This window comes from Ciconia boyciana, chromosome 5 (genome assembly GCF_034638445.1).
Source record: "Ciconia boyciana chromosome 5, ASM3463844v1, whole genome shotgun sequence".
Classification (NCBI taxonomy): domain Eukaryota; kingdom Metazoa; phylum Chordata; class Aves; order Ciconiiformes; family Ciconiidae; genus Ciconia; species Ciconia boyciana.
Genome location: NC_132938.1, coordinates 69938845 through 69958819, shown reverse-complemented (window position 1 = coordinate 69958819; position 19975 = coordinate 69938845). Strand labels below are relative to the sequence as shown.

General features: G+C 37.8%; 1 protein-coding gene across 1 annotated transcript in view; it reads right to left on the bottom strand.

Moving 5' to 3' along the window:
• Nucleotides 1-19975, bottom strand: part of FREM3 (FRAS1 related extracellular matrix 3) — a 74246-nt gene that overhangs the window by 11802 nt on the left and 42469 nt on the right. The window contains exons 8-14 of the mRNA XM_072863410.1: nucleotides 10859-11008; nucleotides 8413-8622; nucleotides 7002-7199; nucleotides 6227-6391; nucleotides 5092-5274; nucleotides 3350-3480; nucleotides 983-1141 (exon numbers count right to left, since the gene is read on the bottom strand). Of these exons, the coding sequence (XP_072719511.1) occupies nucleotides 983-1141; nucleotides 3350-3480; nucleotides 5092-5274; nucleotides 6227-6391; nucleotides 7002-7199; nucleotides 8413-8622; nucleotides 10859-11008 (1196 nt within the window). The remainder of the gene's footprint in view (nucleotides 1-982; nucleotides 1142-3349; nucleotides 3481-5091; nucleotides 5275-6226; nucleotides 6392-7001; nucleotides 7200-8412; nucleotides 8623-10858; nucleotides 11009-19975) is intronic.

Here is a 19975-nt window from a genome sequence, read left to right as displayed (position 1 = left end):
AGAGAGTTGTTGTTACAATTCATGTCACCTCTGACAATGCAAACTTGGAAAATGCTAGTGCTAACTCTAGAAACTGAACTCTTATTTGACAACATCAGAGTCAGTTCTCTGAAATTCAGACACCCTAGCTTGAAAAATCCCAGTGTGAAACCACTGTAATAAATTAGAAACTGTTACAAACATAAAATGAATGGCCTGAATTCATACATCCCTGGCAAAGAGCTGCCAAGTTACAACTGCACCCTCCCCAGCAGTCTGTTGCTGCTCCCACAACAGAATCAAGCAGGAGTGAAGATGCATGTGTGCTTTTTGCTAGTGCAAAATTCAGCTTTTTTTTTTTTTTTTCCTAAAAATAATCTTTGATAAACAGTTTAAAACATCTGACTTAACACAGAAGCAGCAGGCACACAAGTACGTGTCCTTCTGCCAGCTCTGTCTGGGAGAGCAGCCTCCTGCAGATGGGACAGATGGCTGATACCAGAGGCTGTTCAGTCAACTTTGTTAAAATCTGCTGCTCAGCTACTCATAGCACAGCTCTGCTCACAAAGCCCTAGATGTGAACCATTTCTGGAAAGTTCTGTAAGGCCCAGCCACAGATGTTTTTTGGGCAGCACTTACCTCCTCCTCAGCTTTGGGTTTACAAATCTATTTTTCTGGCCCTAATTCCATGTGTCCCAGTCATCCCCTGGAACTGGTTATTAGTTTGACATCACAGCCCAGTACCAAAGATCTATTTAGGTCAGCAAGAAACACTCATTGCAGAAAGAGCTGTCACAGGTTAGGGGTGTTAGTGACTCTCTCTTGGAAGCTCTCGTTCTCTGAGTTAGTTCAGCAGAAAGACTTATGCAAGTGCCTCTGACACAGTACCAGCCTGCTGCTTTTAGTTGTCATTTTCCAGAACTGAATACTTTTTCAATTTTCTTACCTGGTTCAGAGCACAGAATGAGTAAGTTGGACAAAAGCATACAGAAACAAGCCTTACCGTTACACAGACAACAGGATAGCCAGTTGGAGGGTGTGGATTCTCTTTGCTTTTAGCAGTATCATCATAAATCAGAAGTGAGACAACCTGGGGAACAGCTGGAAACGTCACATCTGCAACACTGTCCATTTCTTCAATGTACACGATGGCTTTACTCATCTGAGTTGAGAGAGAAAAGCTTATGTATACTGCTGAAAATAAGGAATGGAGGGAGGAGGAGAAGTGGTGCCTGCAACTTAATTTCTCCCACCAAGCTTATTCTGGTTTTACTCAGGACTCTTCAATAAAATGGTGACTTATATTAAGGACGATTCACTCCTCAGTGGTTTTTAAAGGTTTTCCACTTAAAACCTGTTCACTAGCAACTAGCTAAAAATTAAGGAAGAATTAATTCCCCAAACACTAGGAAAAGGAAAATAAAAATATTCCAACTTTTCTTTTAAAAAAAAAACCAACCCACCCACCCACCCAGTTGCTGACTCACTCCCCATCTTCAGCATGGCAGGAGGAGGAAATAGGATGAGAAAGCTCGTGGGTCCAGCTAAAGACAGGGAGATTGCTTAGCAATTACTCCAACGGGCAAAACACACTCAACTTGGGGAAAATTAATTTAATTTATTGCCTATTAAAGTACTACTAAAGGGTAGTAAGAAACAAGCATTAAAACACCACCTTTCTTCCTCATTTTCCTGTGCTCAACTTCACTCCTGACTCATCTACCTGCCCAAAACCTTACCATAAACATAAAATACAAAAACAAACCCCCAAACTCTCCTAAACTAATTCCAGACACCATGTAAGTAGCTTCAGCCTACACGTCAATTTGATCTCACTTGACAGCCAGTTTAGGCTTTTACCAACTTAGACTGTGTGTTAACTTTAGAGCCTCTGTTTTTTAAATAGTGGCCTACAAATTGATCAAGGTATAATATACATGATGTAACGGATCCCAAGGCCGTAGCTTCTCTGCATGTAGTAATTTACCGTATATAGTATTGAAGTAAGAAGTTGCTAGTGTTTGAGTCAAATTAGATCTTAAATATAGCCTAAAATGGCAGGTGGTGCTCTTCAGAACTGTAGTAGCTCTAACACTTGCTGTGCTCTCCTCTGCTTCACCAAAATAAAGGAAGAAATGGGAGACGAATCTATGTCCATCTGTCCCCATTCATGCCTTCCTCCCTGCCCACAGACCTCCTGCCATGGGAACGGGTGAGAAGGCCTCACGGAGCTGTACTTGGGTAGGTACATGAAGTGAGGCAGAGCACTGATCAGAGCACCACAGCATGGCTGCAGCTGCTGCCGCCACGTCTCTCCACACGTTTAGAGAGGAACCAACACAGTCTCTCTGTTGTATTGGGTCTCTAGCAGCCAGAGACACTATTAACACAAACAAAAACTGCCAATCACAGCTTCTTGCTTTCTTTTTTTATATTTTTAAATCTTTTGATTTAATGGGAAAAGTCAGAAGAGGTTTCTACAAGCCAGTGTCCTGGTTTCAGCTGGGATAGAGTTAATTTTCTTCCTAGTAGCTGGTATAGTGCTGTCTTTTGGATTTAGTATGAGAATAATGTTGATAGCACACTGATGTTTTAGTTGTTGCTAAGCAGTGCTTACACTGGTCAAGGACTGTTCAGCTTCCCATGCTCTGCCAGGTCCACAAGAAGCTGGGAGGGGGCACAGCCGGGACAGCTGACCCCAACCGGCCAAAGGGCTATTCTATACCATATGGCATCATGCTCAGTATAGAAACTGGGGGAGTTGGCTGGAGGGCAGCGGTGGCTGCTCAGGGACAGGCTGGGCGTTGGTCAGCGGGTGGTGAGCAGTTGCATCACTTGGTTTTTTTTCCCTGCCCCTCTCTTTTGTTGTTTTCCTCTTCATTACAATTTTTTTTTTTTTTCCTTTTTCCCAATTATTAAACTGTTCTATCTCAACCCACAAGTTTTCTTACTTTTGCTCTTCCGATTCTCCCCCCCATCCCACTGGGCGGGAGGGTGAGCAAGCGGCTGTGTGGTGCTTAGTTGCTGACTGAAGTTAAACCATGACAGCCAGTTAGTGCACTAGACTTTCCCCAGATGTATACCAACAGCTTGGAAAGAATGAGAGAGCTCTCCACTGCCAAACTCTCTGTGAAGCATATAGTGGGTCACACATAAAATTTGTAATTCAATGCTTCTAGACTTTGTTCAGAGTGCGTGGATTTACGGCTAATTTATACCAGTATTTAGACAGGTATGCACCAAACTAACCACAGGAGCGTATGAATACCAGGCTGTCATGCACGCTGTGAGTACATGCTTTTTTAGATGTTTTTATACAAATAAAAAAAAATCATTACAAATGGCAACTTTTGTTGTCAACAGTGGTTACCTGTGTCTCTGCTACCATGTTCTCATCGGCTTTCAGGTGGACAGTAAATGCTTCTCTCATTTCTCTTATGCCATCATACAGAATCTCTACTTCAACAAAATGCTCAGTTTCTCCTTCTCTGAATTCAATATCTGATTAAAAAAAACCCAACAAATTAATGCAAATCAAGACCCAAACAATTGTTTTCTTTGTCAATTGTGTTCAAGTAACATGTTCTGTTGCAATAAGATGTTTTTGCTCTAAGTAAAATGTACTAGTAGACTGAGTTGTTAGCATCTGTTCTTCAGCACAATGACCAAGTAAAAGTAACCCACTTTCGCTGGACAGAAAAAATAAATACAAGTTGATATGGATAACTTGTTGGAAGACTTAAAATAATACAAAAACATAATATCCTGACATGATTTTGCACTAAGCTAACTAGCTTTCTTCCAAACAATTCCTAGACACAGTTCAGAATTCGTGTGGGCAACAGTTTTCATGCAGAGATCCTGCTTCAGTAGCAAAGAAAGTTCAATAGAGTGAGTTTGCATGCTTCAGTGGCAAAGAAAGTTCAACAGAGTCCGTCTGCATGCCAAGGAATGGTCCCAGGTACATTATTATACCAGTATGGATACTGTCTCAGGCTCCATTTGCAGTGCATATTTAAGCAGGATCCAAAACACTGCACTTTGAACTGAAAAGTTAACATACGTGACATTAGGTCTTTAGGAGACATGTTCATCTACACAAAATCCCAAGACAAGAACAGTCTATTAGAAATAGGCAGCTGTGGTCCTTCCTCCAGAAACCAAGTAGGGATTGTTATTTCTTGCTAGAAGTCAGGGGGAAGTGGTACCCATTTTTCTGACACTAGCCCTTAGTCAATAGCATGAATACTCAAGAAATGAGAGACCTTGTGTGTTCATTTTACTCTAATTGTATTCAAGGTCATACCTCCCTGGGAGACACTGTAGAAGAGTTACTGCTCTAGGGAGTTTGCATAACTGCCAGGCTATAACTGTTCCTGTGAGGGTGACACTCCATCAAAATCATGTCACTGTAAGGAAAACAAAATCCAAATGCAGTGGGTCACAGAAAGAGAACATGGGTCTGTAACCTTAAGGCTTGGACTCTTTCCTGGGAGACAGGGCACCTGGAGTGGGCTTTTCTATGAAAAGCATCCCACCACTGGCAACTCCTTACTGTAAGTGCTTAGGGTAAGTTTCTCTTCCATACTGCAGAATGATGAAAGCAGAATAAATCTAGACAATTGCCTTAAAATAGCAGAACCAGGATTTTGAGCATATTCCTGTATCATCTTAAGCTATCACAACAATATCCTAACCCTCTGCCCGCTCAGAGGACCTGAAGGCAAAGCTCAAGAACCAAATTCTGCTCTAACACATGACTTGGGCAGATAACAACCCAAGCTAGGCCGAACTTTCATTCTTATGAAGAAATCCTGAGTTTGCATTCCAGGTTTAGAAATTCAAAGTAGCCCACAGCAAACAGGATCTCACCTCCAATCCAACGCTAATACAGTCCCTTACAGGTCACACAATTAACTTGGAGAAAACCAAAAATAGATAATACTCAAATCTCCCATTCCAAAACAAAGTGAAGCAGGAACTCCAAGTCTAAAGTACAGTACTTACCATTTGGTTATCAAAACAAGAATTCAGCTCCCTGTCCAGTGTTCGTTTGCAGGAAAGCACTTTCCAAACTAATGTTTCCCATCCCCACATGCAATGAAGCCCTACCTTCTGACATTGGACTGTAGTCTTCCCCTGAGGTGGCTGAGCCATCCTTAGTGTGCACTCTGACAACAGATACTTTGGAGCTATCACCAAGGCGTAGAACATGGATTCTTACTAGTGCAATTTCTCCAGGTTCCTGAGGCTCCTGAATGCTGTGCTTTATTTCAGAGAATTTAATCACTGGTTCTAGACAAGGAAAAAAAACCACAACAAAAACCTGAACATTAAAAAAAAAAAAAAAATTACTCATGTTAACTAAACCAAGTGCAAATACCTTATCTGAGAGTGGACAGTCCAAAGGAAATGAGAAAGTCATAACAAACCTGAAAATTCAAAGTGATTGTCTGGCTATTAATTTATTTGGTTTATTGATTGCTGTGGGGAATGATCAAAGTGAAATATTTTGGAAACTGGAATTCAGATAGAAGTTTGTAGCTATTATTAAAAGGAGAATACCTGGTGTCCTGGTGTTTGCTTCAGTGTACTCTAGAGTGGAATATTTAGAGATAAAATATGTTTAGCTTTTGAAGAAAGCAGTTACTTTTATAAGTTATTTATTCTAATGCCTTGTCAAGGATATGGAATAAATCTGATTTTCTTAAATGACTCTCTACAACTTGTAAGGAGTCCACTTTACAGCATAATCAATTAATTATATTATGGGTTTTTTGTTTGGGGTTTTTTGGTTGTGTGCTTTTGGGGTGTTTTTTGGGGGGGTCATGTGTTTGTTTTTTACATGTCATTTGGCACTTTCAGATGCATAATCTGTACAATCTGTACATAAAAGTCCTATTATATTCATGAAAGTTTTGTGAATTTGACCCAAGGAATCCATGATTCTTTCAACTTAGTCAAATTTGTGATACTCTTATCAAAGCAACATATATAGAACAAAAAATGGAATGGAATAAACAAGAGAATTTCTTTTCCCATTATCTCACAAAAGCCAGAGACAGTGATGCATTCAGAATAGATTAAACCAGTGCAAATTCAAAGCATAAAAATAAAATACTTGACATTTTTTTTAAAAACTTGGTACTGGGTACTTTGAAAACTGTTGAACCAAGCACTGAATGGAATTAGTCCCATTTTCCCGTTTGCAGCTACACATATAATCAACAATTAACATAAAACTCACTGTCTTCTTCATCCTTAATCTTGATCATGGTCTCTTTCTGATCCCCAATGGAAGCACCAAAAGTAGAACTACTTTTTGGTGTTCCAAGCACCAATCTGAATTCCTCCTCCTCCTCATAAATTACATCATCCTCCAGAGTTACCACACAGGGCTTCTCAGTTTCTCCTGCAGAAAGTTATGAAGCAAGAACAGGACATCATCTTCACAGGAGCACAAAAGACCAGGATAAAAACAAAACAAAACTCCCACACTTTTTCAGGCTTGCCATAGAAAAGACAGTCTCAAGAACATGGAAGCAGAGACTAGCGCTGACTGGCACACTCCATTTTTTTTGTTGTGTTTGAGTCAATCTCTGCTAAGGAAAAATCCCATGACTCTGTCACAATGGGAACTAAGCAGCACCCCGTGCAGCACTCAGCAGGGTGTTGTATGGCAAAGAATCTGCTGCTCTGATTATCCTCTGCTGAAGGCACTGTATCAGTATTATTCCTGCTTATTCTCATTAACAAGTGCTATGCTCAAAAGCATAGCAGAGGATGTTCAGTATTACCGAATTCTTCACAGTCCAACTTCGGCCATAAAAACCTTTGAAAGTGCTGCTGTCATAGTGACAAAACTATTTGTTAAATAGTCCTGTGCCACCTTCTTCCTCCACAGAAGCCCAGCTGGCATAACAACTCCCAGAATGTCCTGGAGGTCTAGCTCTTATTTACCATCAGATTACTTGTCAGACAAAAGTAACACGTTATTTTCAATTCCAGTGGGAAACACTTACCTGGGAGAAACACCACTACAGAATCATCTGTATTTGGCCTCTCCTTGTAGTCCATCATAACTTGGGCAGAACCCTGGCGAGTATAGCAACGCACTGTGGATTTATGGTCAATGTCACCGCTTCGATAAATGAGGGCCACCAGCTGTTCATCTTTTTCATTTGCCACGTACATTGGTTCTTTGAACTGGACTTTGGGTACTGACAACAGAACATGTTACGCAAGTTGAAAAGGACCCTCACACATGGGCAGAAAATATTAACCATGTTCCTCGAATTAAAAAAAAAAAGTAGTCATTTTCTTCAACTTTAGCATTTGATTTGTTAACCTTTTACAATAAACTGAAGAAGGTTCAGATTTACACATGCTTTTTAAACACAGATTTTGAACCTAGATGAATTCAAATACTTTCCTGGTCTACAGCAACTAATTGCCAACTTAGTACTAATTCTGTCACCAGTCTTCTCACAGTAGCTAAGACTTGATGATTTTTTTAAAAACAGCATTTGAGCCATTTCTGAGCTGTAGGATTATTTTCTACAAAGCAGTCTCTTTTACCTTTGATGCAGAGAGGAAGTAGGTGCATGATACCACAAGGGCAAAAAGGGGTTATGACCACAATTCCATCTCCACTGAAGACAGTATCATACTTTGCACTGACTTCAACGAGTATTTCACAGTGAAACTGTAACTGCTCTTCAGAATTCTGTTTGAGAACGAGCTTTCTAAAACAATATAGCTGCTTTAAGTCTTTGAAGTGAAGTGAATTTGGAGAAACCTGAGACTGCTGAGAGTCAGCTTGGTTTATTTACCAGGTGCTGGAGAACCTCTAAATGGTGCTGTGCTGAGTGTTGTTTACTTTTAAAGTTCTTACACCTACCTTTTTTTTTTCCCCCTTAATGCTCCCTAGAAGAGACAATACAGTTACAGCTTCATGCAATAGCACGAGCATCAATATCTGCATAATTATTTGAAAAACTTAGCTCCCTACAATTTTTCGTGTTCAGATAACTACTAGGGGAAAAAAAGTTTAATCCCTATGGATTCTCTACCTTCAAAATGAATATTCATTCAAACAAATAGCCTTAATGCACCAGGCATAAACAAATGTACTTTTAGCTCATGGCACAGTTCCACTATTATGTTAACTTGTCCAAAACAGCATCAAGTACATAATGAGAAGGAATACAAGCCAGAGTAAAGAACCTGCACTATAGCCCTATGTTCCAACTTCAGGTGTAGCACAGAGCTGTTAATCTTTATAATGTAGTTGGGGTAAATGACATATCACAGCACTTATACACATAGTAATTTATACTACTACCAAAAAAGCTCTTCCACCTTCTAAGTGCACTTAAAACACTAAAAAGAAAAACCCTTGAAAAAACTCTCCCCCACCCCTTTTATACTTACAGTCAGTGACACTGTCATTGATAAAGACAGTAGTTTGGCTAGGCTCTCCAAGCGCTGCATTCGCCGGCATGCAGAGAACTAGTTCAAACTTCTCCAGACCTTCCAGAATAGGCTGGCCCAAATCATCAAGGATAATCACTCGAAACACTTGCATGTTGACTCCTGGTGTAAAATCCAGGTTACGGCTGATGCCCACATAATCAACTCCAGCTGTTTGGGAAGCAACAAGACTTGTATGGTCAGTTACTACTATATGTTAACATTCACTTGTACGTTTGTGAAATGTGTTTGCAGCTGTTCCTATTGCTGTCCTGGAGAAACTTTAATTTAGAAAATTTTGTCACATGCAGATAAATTTGGGAACAATGAACACACAGTGCAACACACACGCAAATACATATCTGGATCATCATTTACTCTTTATGCCATAAGCACAATTAAAACTTGTTTAAGATCCCTTAAACTGCAGAGTAACAGGCTACAGCCTCAACAACATGTAACAGACCTAATGTCCACAGCAATTTAACCCTTTTGCTCAGCTCTGGACTACATACCTGAGGTTTTACTTAGCTATTTACCTTTAAAGGAACAGATATCTGCCCCAGAATAATTCCAGCTGTACCCTAAGAAAAAGTGTCTTGCACTAGGCTAGATCACTGAGCTTGAAAATCATGCTGTTACCACTGTCGCATTACTAAAAGAAACAGGCAGCTTGAGTGCAGGTGAAAACACCTAGAATGACTTTTTTTTTCTGTGTATGAGACTATTAAATCTACAGTGGAAGACCTATAATGACTTCACTTCTTCCTTCCGCTTGTGTCCCATTGTTTCACTGAGATCCTATTTCCATAATTTTGCATTCTTTTTAACCAGAGTGTTTCTCCCTACCCCCTTTAAATGTTCCATTTGTTGCTCGTAATGACAGCAATTCTTTCTCTTCTTTGGCACAGTATGTTGAAATTTACATACTTAAAAGCAACTGTGCCTTTTTCTTTCACACATCATTTTGCAGCCTCTGGGTTCCAGAGGCAAGGAACACTTACCTTCGTGAAAGCAGACCTCCCTGGTCGGCTCTGTGCATTATGAAGAACACAATTCTTGCACAGGATTTCTTCTTTCCTTAATCAAATATTGTGTTCATAGGCATTTCATATACAAGCATATTAATACTTTTTTTGGGTGCACAACTCTATAAATACTTGAAATTAGGAAAAGATTTAGTGAAAAGGATATTTTTTCCAAATTTCATAACTAGGCTTTAACAGAAGTGATTTTTTAAAAAAACCTATAAATACAAGATTAGAAATGCAACATTAGTTTGCTACTTTAAACACAACACAGAAAATCCTGTAGGACCCAATCATATTTCTTCACCTGAATAATGAGTCTTCACATATTCATCACATACATTGTCTATTTTGCTAACCACTCCTCTGTTCTTCAGTTACTGTAGTCAAATTCTATTTTCATATATGTACTTTATAAGTTAATTAACTGTCCCTTCGATCATACATGCTGCCTTACTAGTTGCTGTAATTCTTTGTTATTTTGATAGCAAATCTGATCATATATCACATACATATTAAAAAAGACAATTTTGCTTTATCTTGATTAATATGAAAATTTCTAAAGCCTTATCTATCTCTTGCCAGTGTGTCACCAATTTGTTGGGCTGAACAGAGAAATTCTCATTAATGCAACTGATTTCCTTGACACCCAGCAGCAATAACTGCTCTTTAAAATTAATTTAGCAGCTAGCAAGTCAAGCAACATATGTAAACAGCACCACAAAATTTTGGCCAGCCTAAGGATTCCCGAAGTCTGATAGGGAAAATGACTTTTCGTTGGGACTGAGAAACAAAAAAAGGGTTTTACAAAGACAGTCACCAGATTTTGGGTATTTTGGGTCGGTGTTGGACAGAGAAAATCCTTGGAGGTCACACTGGTGGTGCCTTCCAGAATTTCTCTGCATAGTAACCGAGAGACCCTAAAATCTCAGATACACCAGTTCTCATAGATAAATAAAGCTTCCTTGGCTAATGCACCGACAGCATCATTTCAGGGCAACTGCAGATTTACGCTGTAAATTCAGTTTTATTCCAGGGAAACACAGTGCTATAAAGGCAATACTCTCTCTCTCACTCCAACCGTTTCTCCCAATGTCTGCCATCAGTTAAGGTGGGAGTGAATTAACGATCATTTTATTCACACCCATTCTGCAGTCTCCATCAGAAAGTCAGTGAGCTTAGCTGAGCTGTCCTCGCCACACACAAGTAGGACACAAATATCATGTTTTCTACCTGATAAATCCATGTCTGATGTCTTTTACTTAACTTTTCCTCCCCATATATACACTGAAGATAAATAAGAGTAAATGACAGCTATCCCATTTATCATGCTCACATACTCTAAAGTGACCTGAGCGATGTTTGTATGAGTAACTTACCCTCTGCTGACACTGGTTCTGTTTTTCTGGAACGCACTGTGACAGAAGCTGCTTTGGACAGATCTGTCCCAGTCCTCCAGACACGAATCTCCACATAACCAGCGCTTTCATCCACTCGATATTCAGTGTTACCAAAGTACAAAGCAGGTTCTAAATACAGAAAGAAATGCATGTATTTTTGAAAGACCCTCTTTTGGCCTTCTCTTGTGCACATGTACATTTACTGTTTAAACTTTCCAGTCTGACTTCTAGCACTCAAACTCTGCAGTTTGACTTTTAATACGTTAACAGCTGCAAAAAAAAAAAAAGCACATTACCAATTTCCCTTGCAAATCCAAGTAATATCTACTGTCCACTTACATAAATATTATTATGCACCTGCCTACCACTTAATGTAAGGGGGGGGTTTATCCTTTAAAAATCAAACTAAACACTCCCTGAATTAAGTAAATAAAGTGTTATATCTATATATTTTTGATCTTATCTGCAGATGACAGAGATCTTCCACAGCCAGCTGTTTAGCTTACTGGCTGTTTGCCTTACCATCTGAAGTAAAACAGCCATTTCAAAAATTGTGACTCTGTAGCGTAACAGACATAAGACATGGGATAGTTCTTCCATTATATTTTTGTTAAGCAAACCAAGGCAGACTTTTTTTTTTACATTTACTATTAAAGGAAATATATACCTAAATATACTTTCCCCCCTCCCTAAAAGATAAAGGCAGTTTGCAGGATTTCAAGACTTCAGACTTTTTTTTTTTCTTCCCAAATTTTTTTCAAAGCATACATTTGACATGGAGGTAGCAAGGATGTAGTAAAGGTTTACAAGCTGTTTTTCCTTCAGTGTGGTAAACTGACTTTAGTTATTCATAGGCAATACAAAAAGTTGCACAATCCAGGTCATGGAAAAGGTCAATATTAAATTGGGTTTAAGCAGACTCAGTTGTTTAGCATAAGAGATCAAACATCACACGACATTCTCAAACTAGCGCCAATTTAGCTGCCTTTCTGAATACCCATCAAGAAGAATGAAGAAGCACACACTAGAGACACGTTATACCTGCTGTTTTCACTAAGTAATAGGTAGTCTGCTAAATTCAATACATGGCCTCCTTTACTTTTGTCACCTAAACAATAGTAGGCTTTATCTTGCTATCAGTATTAATAGAGCCTGACACATTTTTCCTGTGTTGCATATTACCACTAATCTATATTAACACAACGTAGAGAATCTCTCCAATACCACAGCAATGTTATTTTAGCACAATAGCCAGTATCTTCTTTAGTAGAACTGCCGCAGTTGCACAAAAGCCTGGCACTCATCTAATATGCTGCATTTCTTTTGTACCTCTTGGGGAAATTCAAAGAACTCTGAAAAGCTTTGGAAGTCGTGATTGTCATCTCCTACAGCTGGGGAAATGGAAGCTTAGAGTAAAACACCATGGTCTGTAAAGAGTTTCTGATTTTTGGCTACCTGGTGTTTTCCAGAGCTCAGTTTACTACTGAGCTTAAAGCCACTTTTACAGAAGGGACAGACAGTTTCCAATGACTCAATGTGCCAAGTAGAGCACAGAAAAATACACAGGCTTTTCTACAGAATGTGAAGCAATTAAAAGTGCTTCATCCTAGTAATAATTTTTTACGTTCTGGATCTCACCTTCCCAAATCTAAATAAATGTTCTTTTGAGAATGGGGAAGAATATCTAGCTAAGTTATTTTCTCAACAGGGACAGATAGCACTGCTCAGCTAATTGAGAATTTTATATTTGCCTAGAGGCACTATCTGTTTCCTCCATGTATATATAAAAACATCAGAACACTATCTGGCCCATACCTACATAAACATCGCCACTCCAGGTTGCAGACACCTTTGGATACTTACTGTAATTTTCTTGAGCCACTGAACTGTGAACCTTCACGTTACTTTACCATCAGAGCAAACCCTGATAATCACAAAGACTTGCTGCAGAAGCAGATGAGGTCTTCAGCACACAGTATTAAAGGAAGGCACAAGTGCTCCAAGCAGGACTGCACTAATATTTATTTTCAACCTTTTGATAGATTACCTTTAAACAGGCTGAAACAATTCCTTCCTTAGTTAGCCCAGCAGGATGTCTGACAAAGCAAAGCTTTTGCATGCAAAACTCAAGAGAAAGGTTAGAGAATGAAACCAGACACTTGACGATGGGTTAAATAGTTCAACAAAACACAAAGCTCTTTGAAAATGTGTTTTTTTGAGGGACAGATCTATTCATCAGGACTGCAGGACTTACTTCGAGCTAAAAATCGCAGCCTTTGGGGGATTGAAGGTTTTGGCTTTCTTCCTGAAAAATTCTTTTTGAATTCTTGAAGTATTTTTGTGTTTTAAGAAATAGGGTATCACAACTGAAAGTCAAACTGAACGTCTCATTTTATGTCCATTAAATACTTCAAGCTGTTTTCAAAGAAAATTTTGCTTTGCCTAAAGCGGTACCCCAATACAAATTTTTCTCCCCACCTTCCTCCCACCTCTCCAATCAGCAGTTTTAGTGATCAATTATTTGCCAGTTTTGGCATTTTTCCCCCTGTCATGACAGGTAAGAGTTTGAGGATGATCACATTCCCTTCCCACTGGCTATGCAGTTTTTACCATTGAAGTCTTCCCCACACGGTGGGGAGAAGAGTAGGAGTCTAAATATCCAAACTTACATGCCTTTTTGTCACAGCTAATGGATTATCAAGTGACTAATGATGCCCTATAAGTTGTTACAGTTCTGTTTAAGCAACTCATGTAAAGCACAGAAAGAGTAATCCTTCGCAAGGCAATGGCAACACTCCAGGTTATACTGGTGTCACCAGGACCAGGATCTTACTTGAACTGAGCAGGCAGAAAAATCATTGGGGTCCTCCACCAAGAGTGGAAAAATCATTTGGAAAAATACAACTTGACAAAAACGGTTACAATTTTGGCCACATTTCATGAAGATGATCACTGCAAAGTATTTACTCTGGCAAGAGTAATCAAGAATCTTTGTGATTAAAAGAAAATTATTATTTATATTTTACATTTTTTAAAAAATATTTGTGATATAATATCATCTAGTCTTTCCCATTCCTTCTTCCCCTCTGAAAGAACTGTCCAAGAATCCAGATTTAGTTTAAAAATTAGACTAGTTAATTTTCTCTATTTACATAGGAATCGGCTTTCAAATATCAAAAGTCCATCAATTTCCCTTAGGCACATTTTAATGGATTTTCAAGTACAGGTTGTAAATTCTTTTGAAGTTTTAAGAGATCCGGCAGTTCAGCTTATTGCAGTCCATGATAACTGTCTTGAATTGGCCTTTAAATACCAGCCTCCGTAATTGGGAGAGTAACTTTTTTCCCCCTTGAATGTGCATACTGTGTCTACAACTACGTGGACTGTAACATTATAGATTCAGATGTCAGTGCTGGTCCTTTTAATAACAAGCTTTTTGTTTTGAAATATGGCTTAAGGAAACGCAATAATCAGTCACATTATCCTTATTACAGTCATGTTTCCCATTTCTATTATACTCACCGTAATTTGTCATCTTAAATTGTGCTTAGCTTTTTATAATTATCCTGCTGAGAGAACTTGAAATGCTTGCTGCAATGATCCAAAGTTTCTTAATCTTATTGTACTATCAATGAAAAATACTGAGTAAGCAAATACTTTTGTTCTTTTCCAACACAAGCAGATGAAAATAAGATAAAAAATAACTATCTCTATAATTCTTCTTTTTTAATCTTTCAGATTAACATATTTCCCATATAAATATGGTACAACGAGACAGAATTGTTCCTTGGATATTGTGACTCATGAAATATTCAAAAGCATTTTCCGTGTCTTCAGAGTTTCTGAGTGTCTAGTCTAGATACACCTACTCTCCCCAAAATAGTAGGGATAATAAACATCAGTCAATGGGCTATTAAACATACAGGTCCAGCCCTCAAGGAACATGACACTTGTGACTCAATTATTACAGTGAAATAATCACTTGTCTCTGAAACACAATCCATTCTTATTATGGAGGCCAAAGATAACCTCAGTACCTTTTAAATTCTACCAAGGCAATATATTGTAAAGACAAATACCTTATTTAGGATTTCAGAAGCTGATACACCAAGTAAAAAAAAAAAAAAAAAGGAAAAGAGAAAAGCAGTTTTAAAAGTGGAGGTCATTCATGTATTTATACTCTTCTCTTCTTTCCCTTTTAGGATGGTCAGCAAAGAAATCGTTACATTAATTACCGAACATTTAACTAAGAAAGCAGAACAGCACCCGAGCTAACCGGTAATCTTTAGTAAACAATAGTGATTTCAATCATGAAATGCCATAAACTATTAATTTAAAATCAATTTTCCTTCTTAATAAAATAATAGATCTAAGTATTAGTTTGGCCTGGAAAGCCAGCCAATTTTCTTTTTTTTTTTTTTTTTTTTTAAAGCTGTGGTCCTGAAACCTGTTCTACCTGTGACACCACTTAAACACACAAGCAAAGAGCTAATGTGGATTTCCGCTTGCTTAGAAACCCACAAACTGTTTGCACCTATTTCTTCAAAGCCGGTTACTGAACAACCGGATCCTTTGTTCAGCTAGCTCGGACAGCGTGCTCCCAGGCACCCACATTACAGGAAAATGATACACAACTCGGAGCTTACTAGTTTAGGATCAAGGGTCTGCTACAAAACCTGCATTGTTCTCTGGCTTGGAGAGACCCTAGATCAAAGGATAGACATTATGTCTTGACTATTAACTTGCTGTTTCTTTTTCTTTCTAATTCTTGAACTAAAACTTTCCTTTTCCTTTATTTAAGTGTTACTATGATGCTATGAGAATGTGGAGTAATAATTTGTTTTAGAGATATTTAAGTTTTTAACTTTTTCATGCACTAAGCTATATGAAACTGGTGACTCTGAATACTCTTGAGACCTAATAATGAGTTATTTTGGGGTTTTATGTGCATGTAACATGACTCTGTGAGGAGCTATGGATCTTTGCTTCAGGCAATCTGTGGCAGGCCTCTCCTTATGACATTGACAACAAAATTTTAGGACTCTGTTCGTTATAAAGTCTGTTTTCTCTTTAAGGAATCCCTGAACATATGCCTCTCAAATGATACTTCAAGCTTTGATCCATGCCTTCCTCTGCATAATGCACAAACCATATCACACCTGAGTAGAGATGGTGCAAATTTGAATCCTTCAGATGCTAAATAGGGATAAGTTTCTACAGTTTCTGGGAGATGAAAATAGGCCCGTGTGCAGAACTAATACTGAAAATTTTTATGCATTTCACAGAAAAAAGTCACTGTAATGTGTGCTTTATTTTCCAGTATAAGGCCATTATACAGAACCATTTATTTAAAAATGCAGCAAGGTAGGGCCTTTCAGAAAGGGAGACCTAGGCGGAATATATGTAAGAAACCTCAAACCCTGAAACAATAAAACCAAGAAACTGCCTTCTCCTCCATCCTCACACACACATAGCACCATGGATACCAGTGATCTCTCAAGTTTTATGAAGCTCTCATGAGACGTCCCAACAGAACAGCCAGCAAGACAAAAATAATTTCCATCCCTGCCTGTGCTCTGGTATCAGACTTTCAAAGTGGGAATAGTGACTAAGAAAATTTAATAATGTTTGAATGCCTGGTATTTATCTCACCTTAAGGCGACATTATCTTTACTGATAGAATGTTTTTTCTTAAATATGTTATATACTTTGTGAACCACTCTGTATAAATATTTAAACAGCAGTAATTCCACTAACAGAAACTCTGACAACATGCCTGACTGCTTTCTTTGATGACAGTTTAAGTGGCTTTCCTTCTTGCTGTAAAGCTTAATGCGAGTAAAGACATTTCAGATCACTTCATATAACTAATTCTTCAACTTTCACTGACATGCAGCAGCACCGAAATGACTGACATTAAAGTTGTGGCATTTACAGACAGCTTTCTTTGGCCTAAGAAACTCAAGCCTTTTCTCTCCATAATTTCTTCTTTTTTTTAAATTGTTGACAAGACATATATTTGTTACTTCAAATCTTACTAACGTTAAGCAATACCAATACTAATACCAAGCAATAATCTGCTTTCTTGGTATTTGATCATTGCGAGATGCTCGGATGTGGAATGCTGTGAATAAAATTAGTACAAGGTATTTGCTTTTATATGTATGTCAGGGAGCGTTCACAGAATCTCATCATGGGTGAACAAAAGAGCAAAGTAATCATTCCCAAATTACTTTTATTTAGAAAAAGTGTGAGGAGTATTTCCTGTGTTGCTTGCTATAGCAAGGAACACATTATCCTGCATATATCTGTCTATGGTCATAGCTGCACACTTCTCTACACTGTCAAAAGGCCTTATCCTGCTATCGACAAAAACTGCATCGACTGCACTGATGTAGCCTAACACCTCTGTAGGTATTTAAGCACTTATGACGTAATTACTCAAGCTTATCTGCTATATTGCCCTTTACTCAATCACAGCTATATTTTTACCATCTGTACTTACAAATAAAGGGATTCAGACCTCAGAGGTTGCCATTACACATGAAAGACTATGCCTAGTACTTTGCTGCAAGGTTACCTAGTTTTGATTTGAACTGTTAAGCAGTTCATAAAACTGTAAAATTCTGGAAGCGGTACCAATGTTATGGACATTTCTGTAGAAATTTGTAATATGACAAAAGCCCACAAATGCAAAAAATATATATAATCTTCCAAGGTTCATTTATATTAAATCATCATGGCCTGAATCAATATTAATTTAAGCTGTGTATGGTCACTTATCCATACAAGTAGTTTTGGAACATTATCAGATCTTAATAATAAAATTTTGCATTTTCCTTTTCTTTTTCTAGGGCTGGCTAACCCAGATTACTATTATCCCTTAATGCTGTAAGTAATTCTATTAATATATAATTTAAAGTCTTTGTCTCTCAATTTCTTTCTTTTTCTCCTTGTAGGGTTCTCCAGTCCTTGTTGTTAGAGGCATCACAGCGCACCTCATTATGACTAACTTGACCAAAGGATTGTGCGAATGCAGTCACATCCCGCATCAAAGCTGTGCTCAGCTTTTTTCCAATTGGAAAGAGGCACTTTCAGGCTTACTATTGCCTTTTTTCTTTGCTGAGTCTAACAATCATTCTAAGTTTGGTCTGCGTACTTCAGCTGTTAGCATATTGCACTTTACAATGGGAAATTTTATCTGTTTAAACAACCCATTTTTCCTAGTATTAACAAAAACTCCAAAGCATTCATCTTTCAGACACAACCAGGCATATGGCCATGAAATCTTCTTTTTCACTTTAATGGACTGTAGGACTATCCACTGTAGGAGTGGTAAGTATATACACTTACAGTGTGTAAGCATTGGAAATGTTTGGTGGATCAAGGTATCATTCCGCAGAAAAACAAAACTGGTGAAACTTTACTCTTTGAAACTCAAATTTTACACATTTGAGAAAGAAGGTTGCCCAGTTTCTTATCAATCAACCCAATGCCAACAGTCTACTTCCAGGTCAGATCAAAACAGAGTGGCAGCCTGTTTCCTGTCTGTTTATTCAAAATGGAAATAGTCTTAGAAAGGGATATATTCTTAAGAGACTTTTCATTTCAGGGCACTCTCTCTAACAAATTGAGCTTAAGCCCTGGCTATCTTTCCATATAACATAGGCTGAGTTCAGAATTACTCTAAATTTATCTGATGATAGGTTGTTAAGTATTTTGCCAGATGGCACTCTTAGAAAGAAAGCTTTGTAACAAAGAAAGAAAGAAAGCGAATATATGATAACCTATCAAAGTTGTATTGAAAAGTAGAAGCATGATAATTTTCTGTCAATTAATATAAAATAATTATCTATATAGCAATTTAGCTTTATATATATATATAAAATAATGTTCTATCTATTAAAAACTGCATAGAAAGCAGTTTTGATCTGCTGATAATAAATAATTTTGTTTTCCATGAAAATAAAAATCTGGTCATTGAGTCTGCTAAAGAAAACAACTCTTTCCTTGCTGCAATAGCTTAATTCTGCATTATTTTCCCTTCCTGTTCTCTGAAAAGGATAAAGAAGCTTTCTGACAAATCTCATCAAGCTAAAGACCGTGATACTCTTAACTTCACTCTTATGGCAACTTCACTTTTGATGTAAATCCTTTGCCCTCAGAGGAATTACACCAGTGATTATTTTGGCCCATTTGCGTTCCATTTGAGAAAACGACATTTTTCTCTTCATCAATTTGTGTCTGGTTTGACTAGTTGACTTCTGCAGCACATACAAAAGGGTAGAAATAAACAGTAGCTAATAGAAATATTATCCTGGATCTTTAGCTTCTTACTTTTCTTCATATAACAGAATGAAAATTACTTTTTTATTACAGGACACAGAAATCCACCCCCAAATTCTCATTATTTATGAATTTAATCAAAAGCTCCAAAGAATCAGCTCAGTATAGCTTAAATACTGAACCTGACCACTATTGTATACCATGGATTTGCCTAATCACAGTACAAAACTCCTGCTTTATTTAGCACAATTATATTCACAAGGTTGAATTAGCAAGAAAGATTTAGACAGGGACTAAAAGAACAAACAGAAGTATGACAATAAAGTACATGGCTTTTCTTCTGCTTCTGTCTAATAGTATCACTTCTTGAACTGAATTCCGTGTGTCTAACTTTATAATAAAAAAGGAAGATTTGCATTTCTACCTTAAAAGTGCACTAATCTTGACACACTAGGAATTACTGTGCATGCCAAATTAGCCTCGATTAACTATTTCTACTCTTTAGCTTTATCTGATAGTATACAAATTTTTTCATCTATAATATCGTCACAAAACTAATCCTACACGTGTGTAAACTACTGTAATCACAGACTCTGCTGCAGGAACAGTAAATCTAATCCTCACAGATCTATTTCAGAGTAATAAAACAGCTATCTAGTCCTATGCCAGTAAAGAAAATAAAATCTAATCCTCAACTCCTACTGCAATAACAAAACAGTGTAAGCTGAAGTGCATGATACATATTTACACTGTATCTTAAACATAGTTCATGTCTATTCTGCCAGTTTTTCTACTGAGTAAGCAAATCCT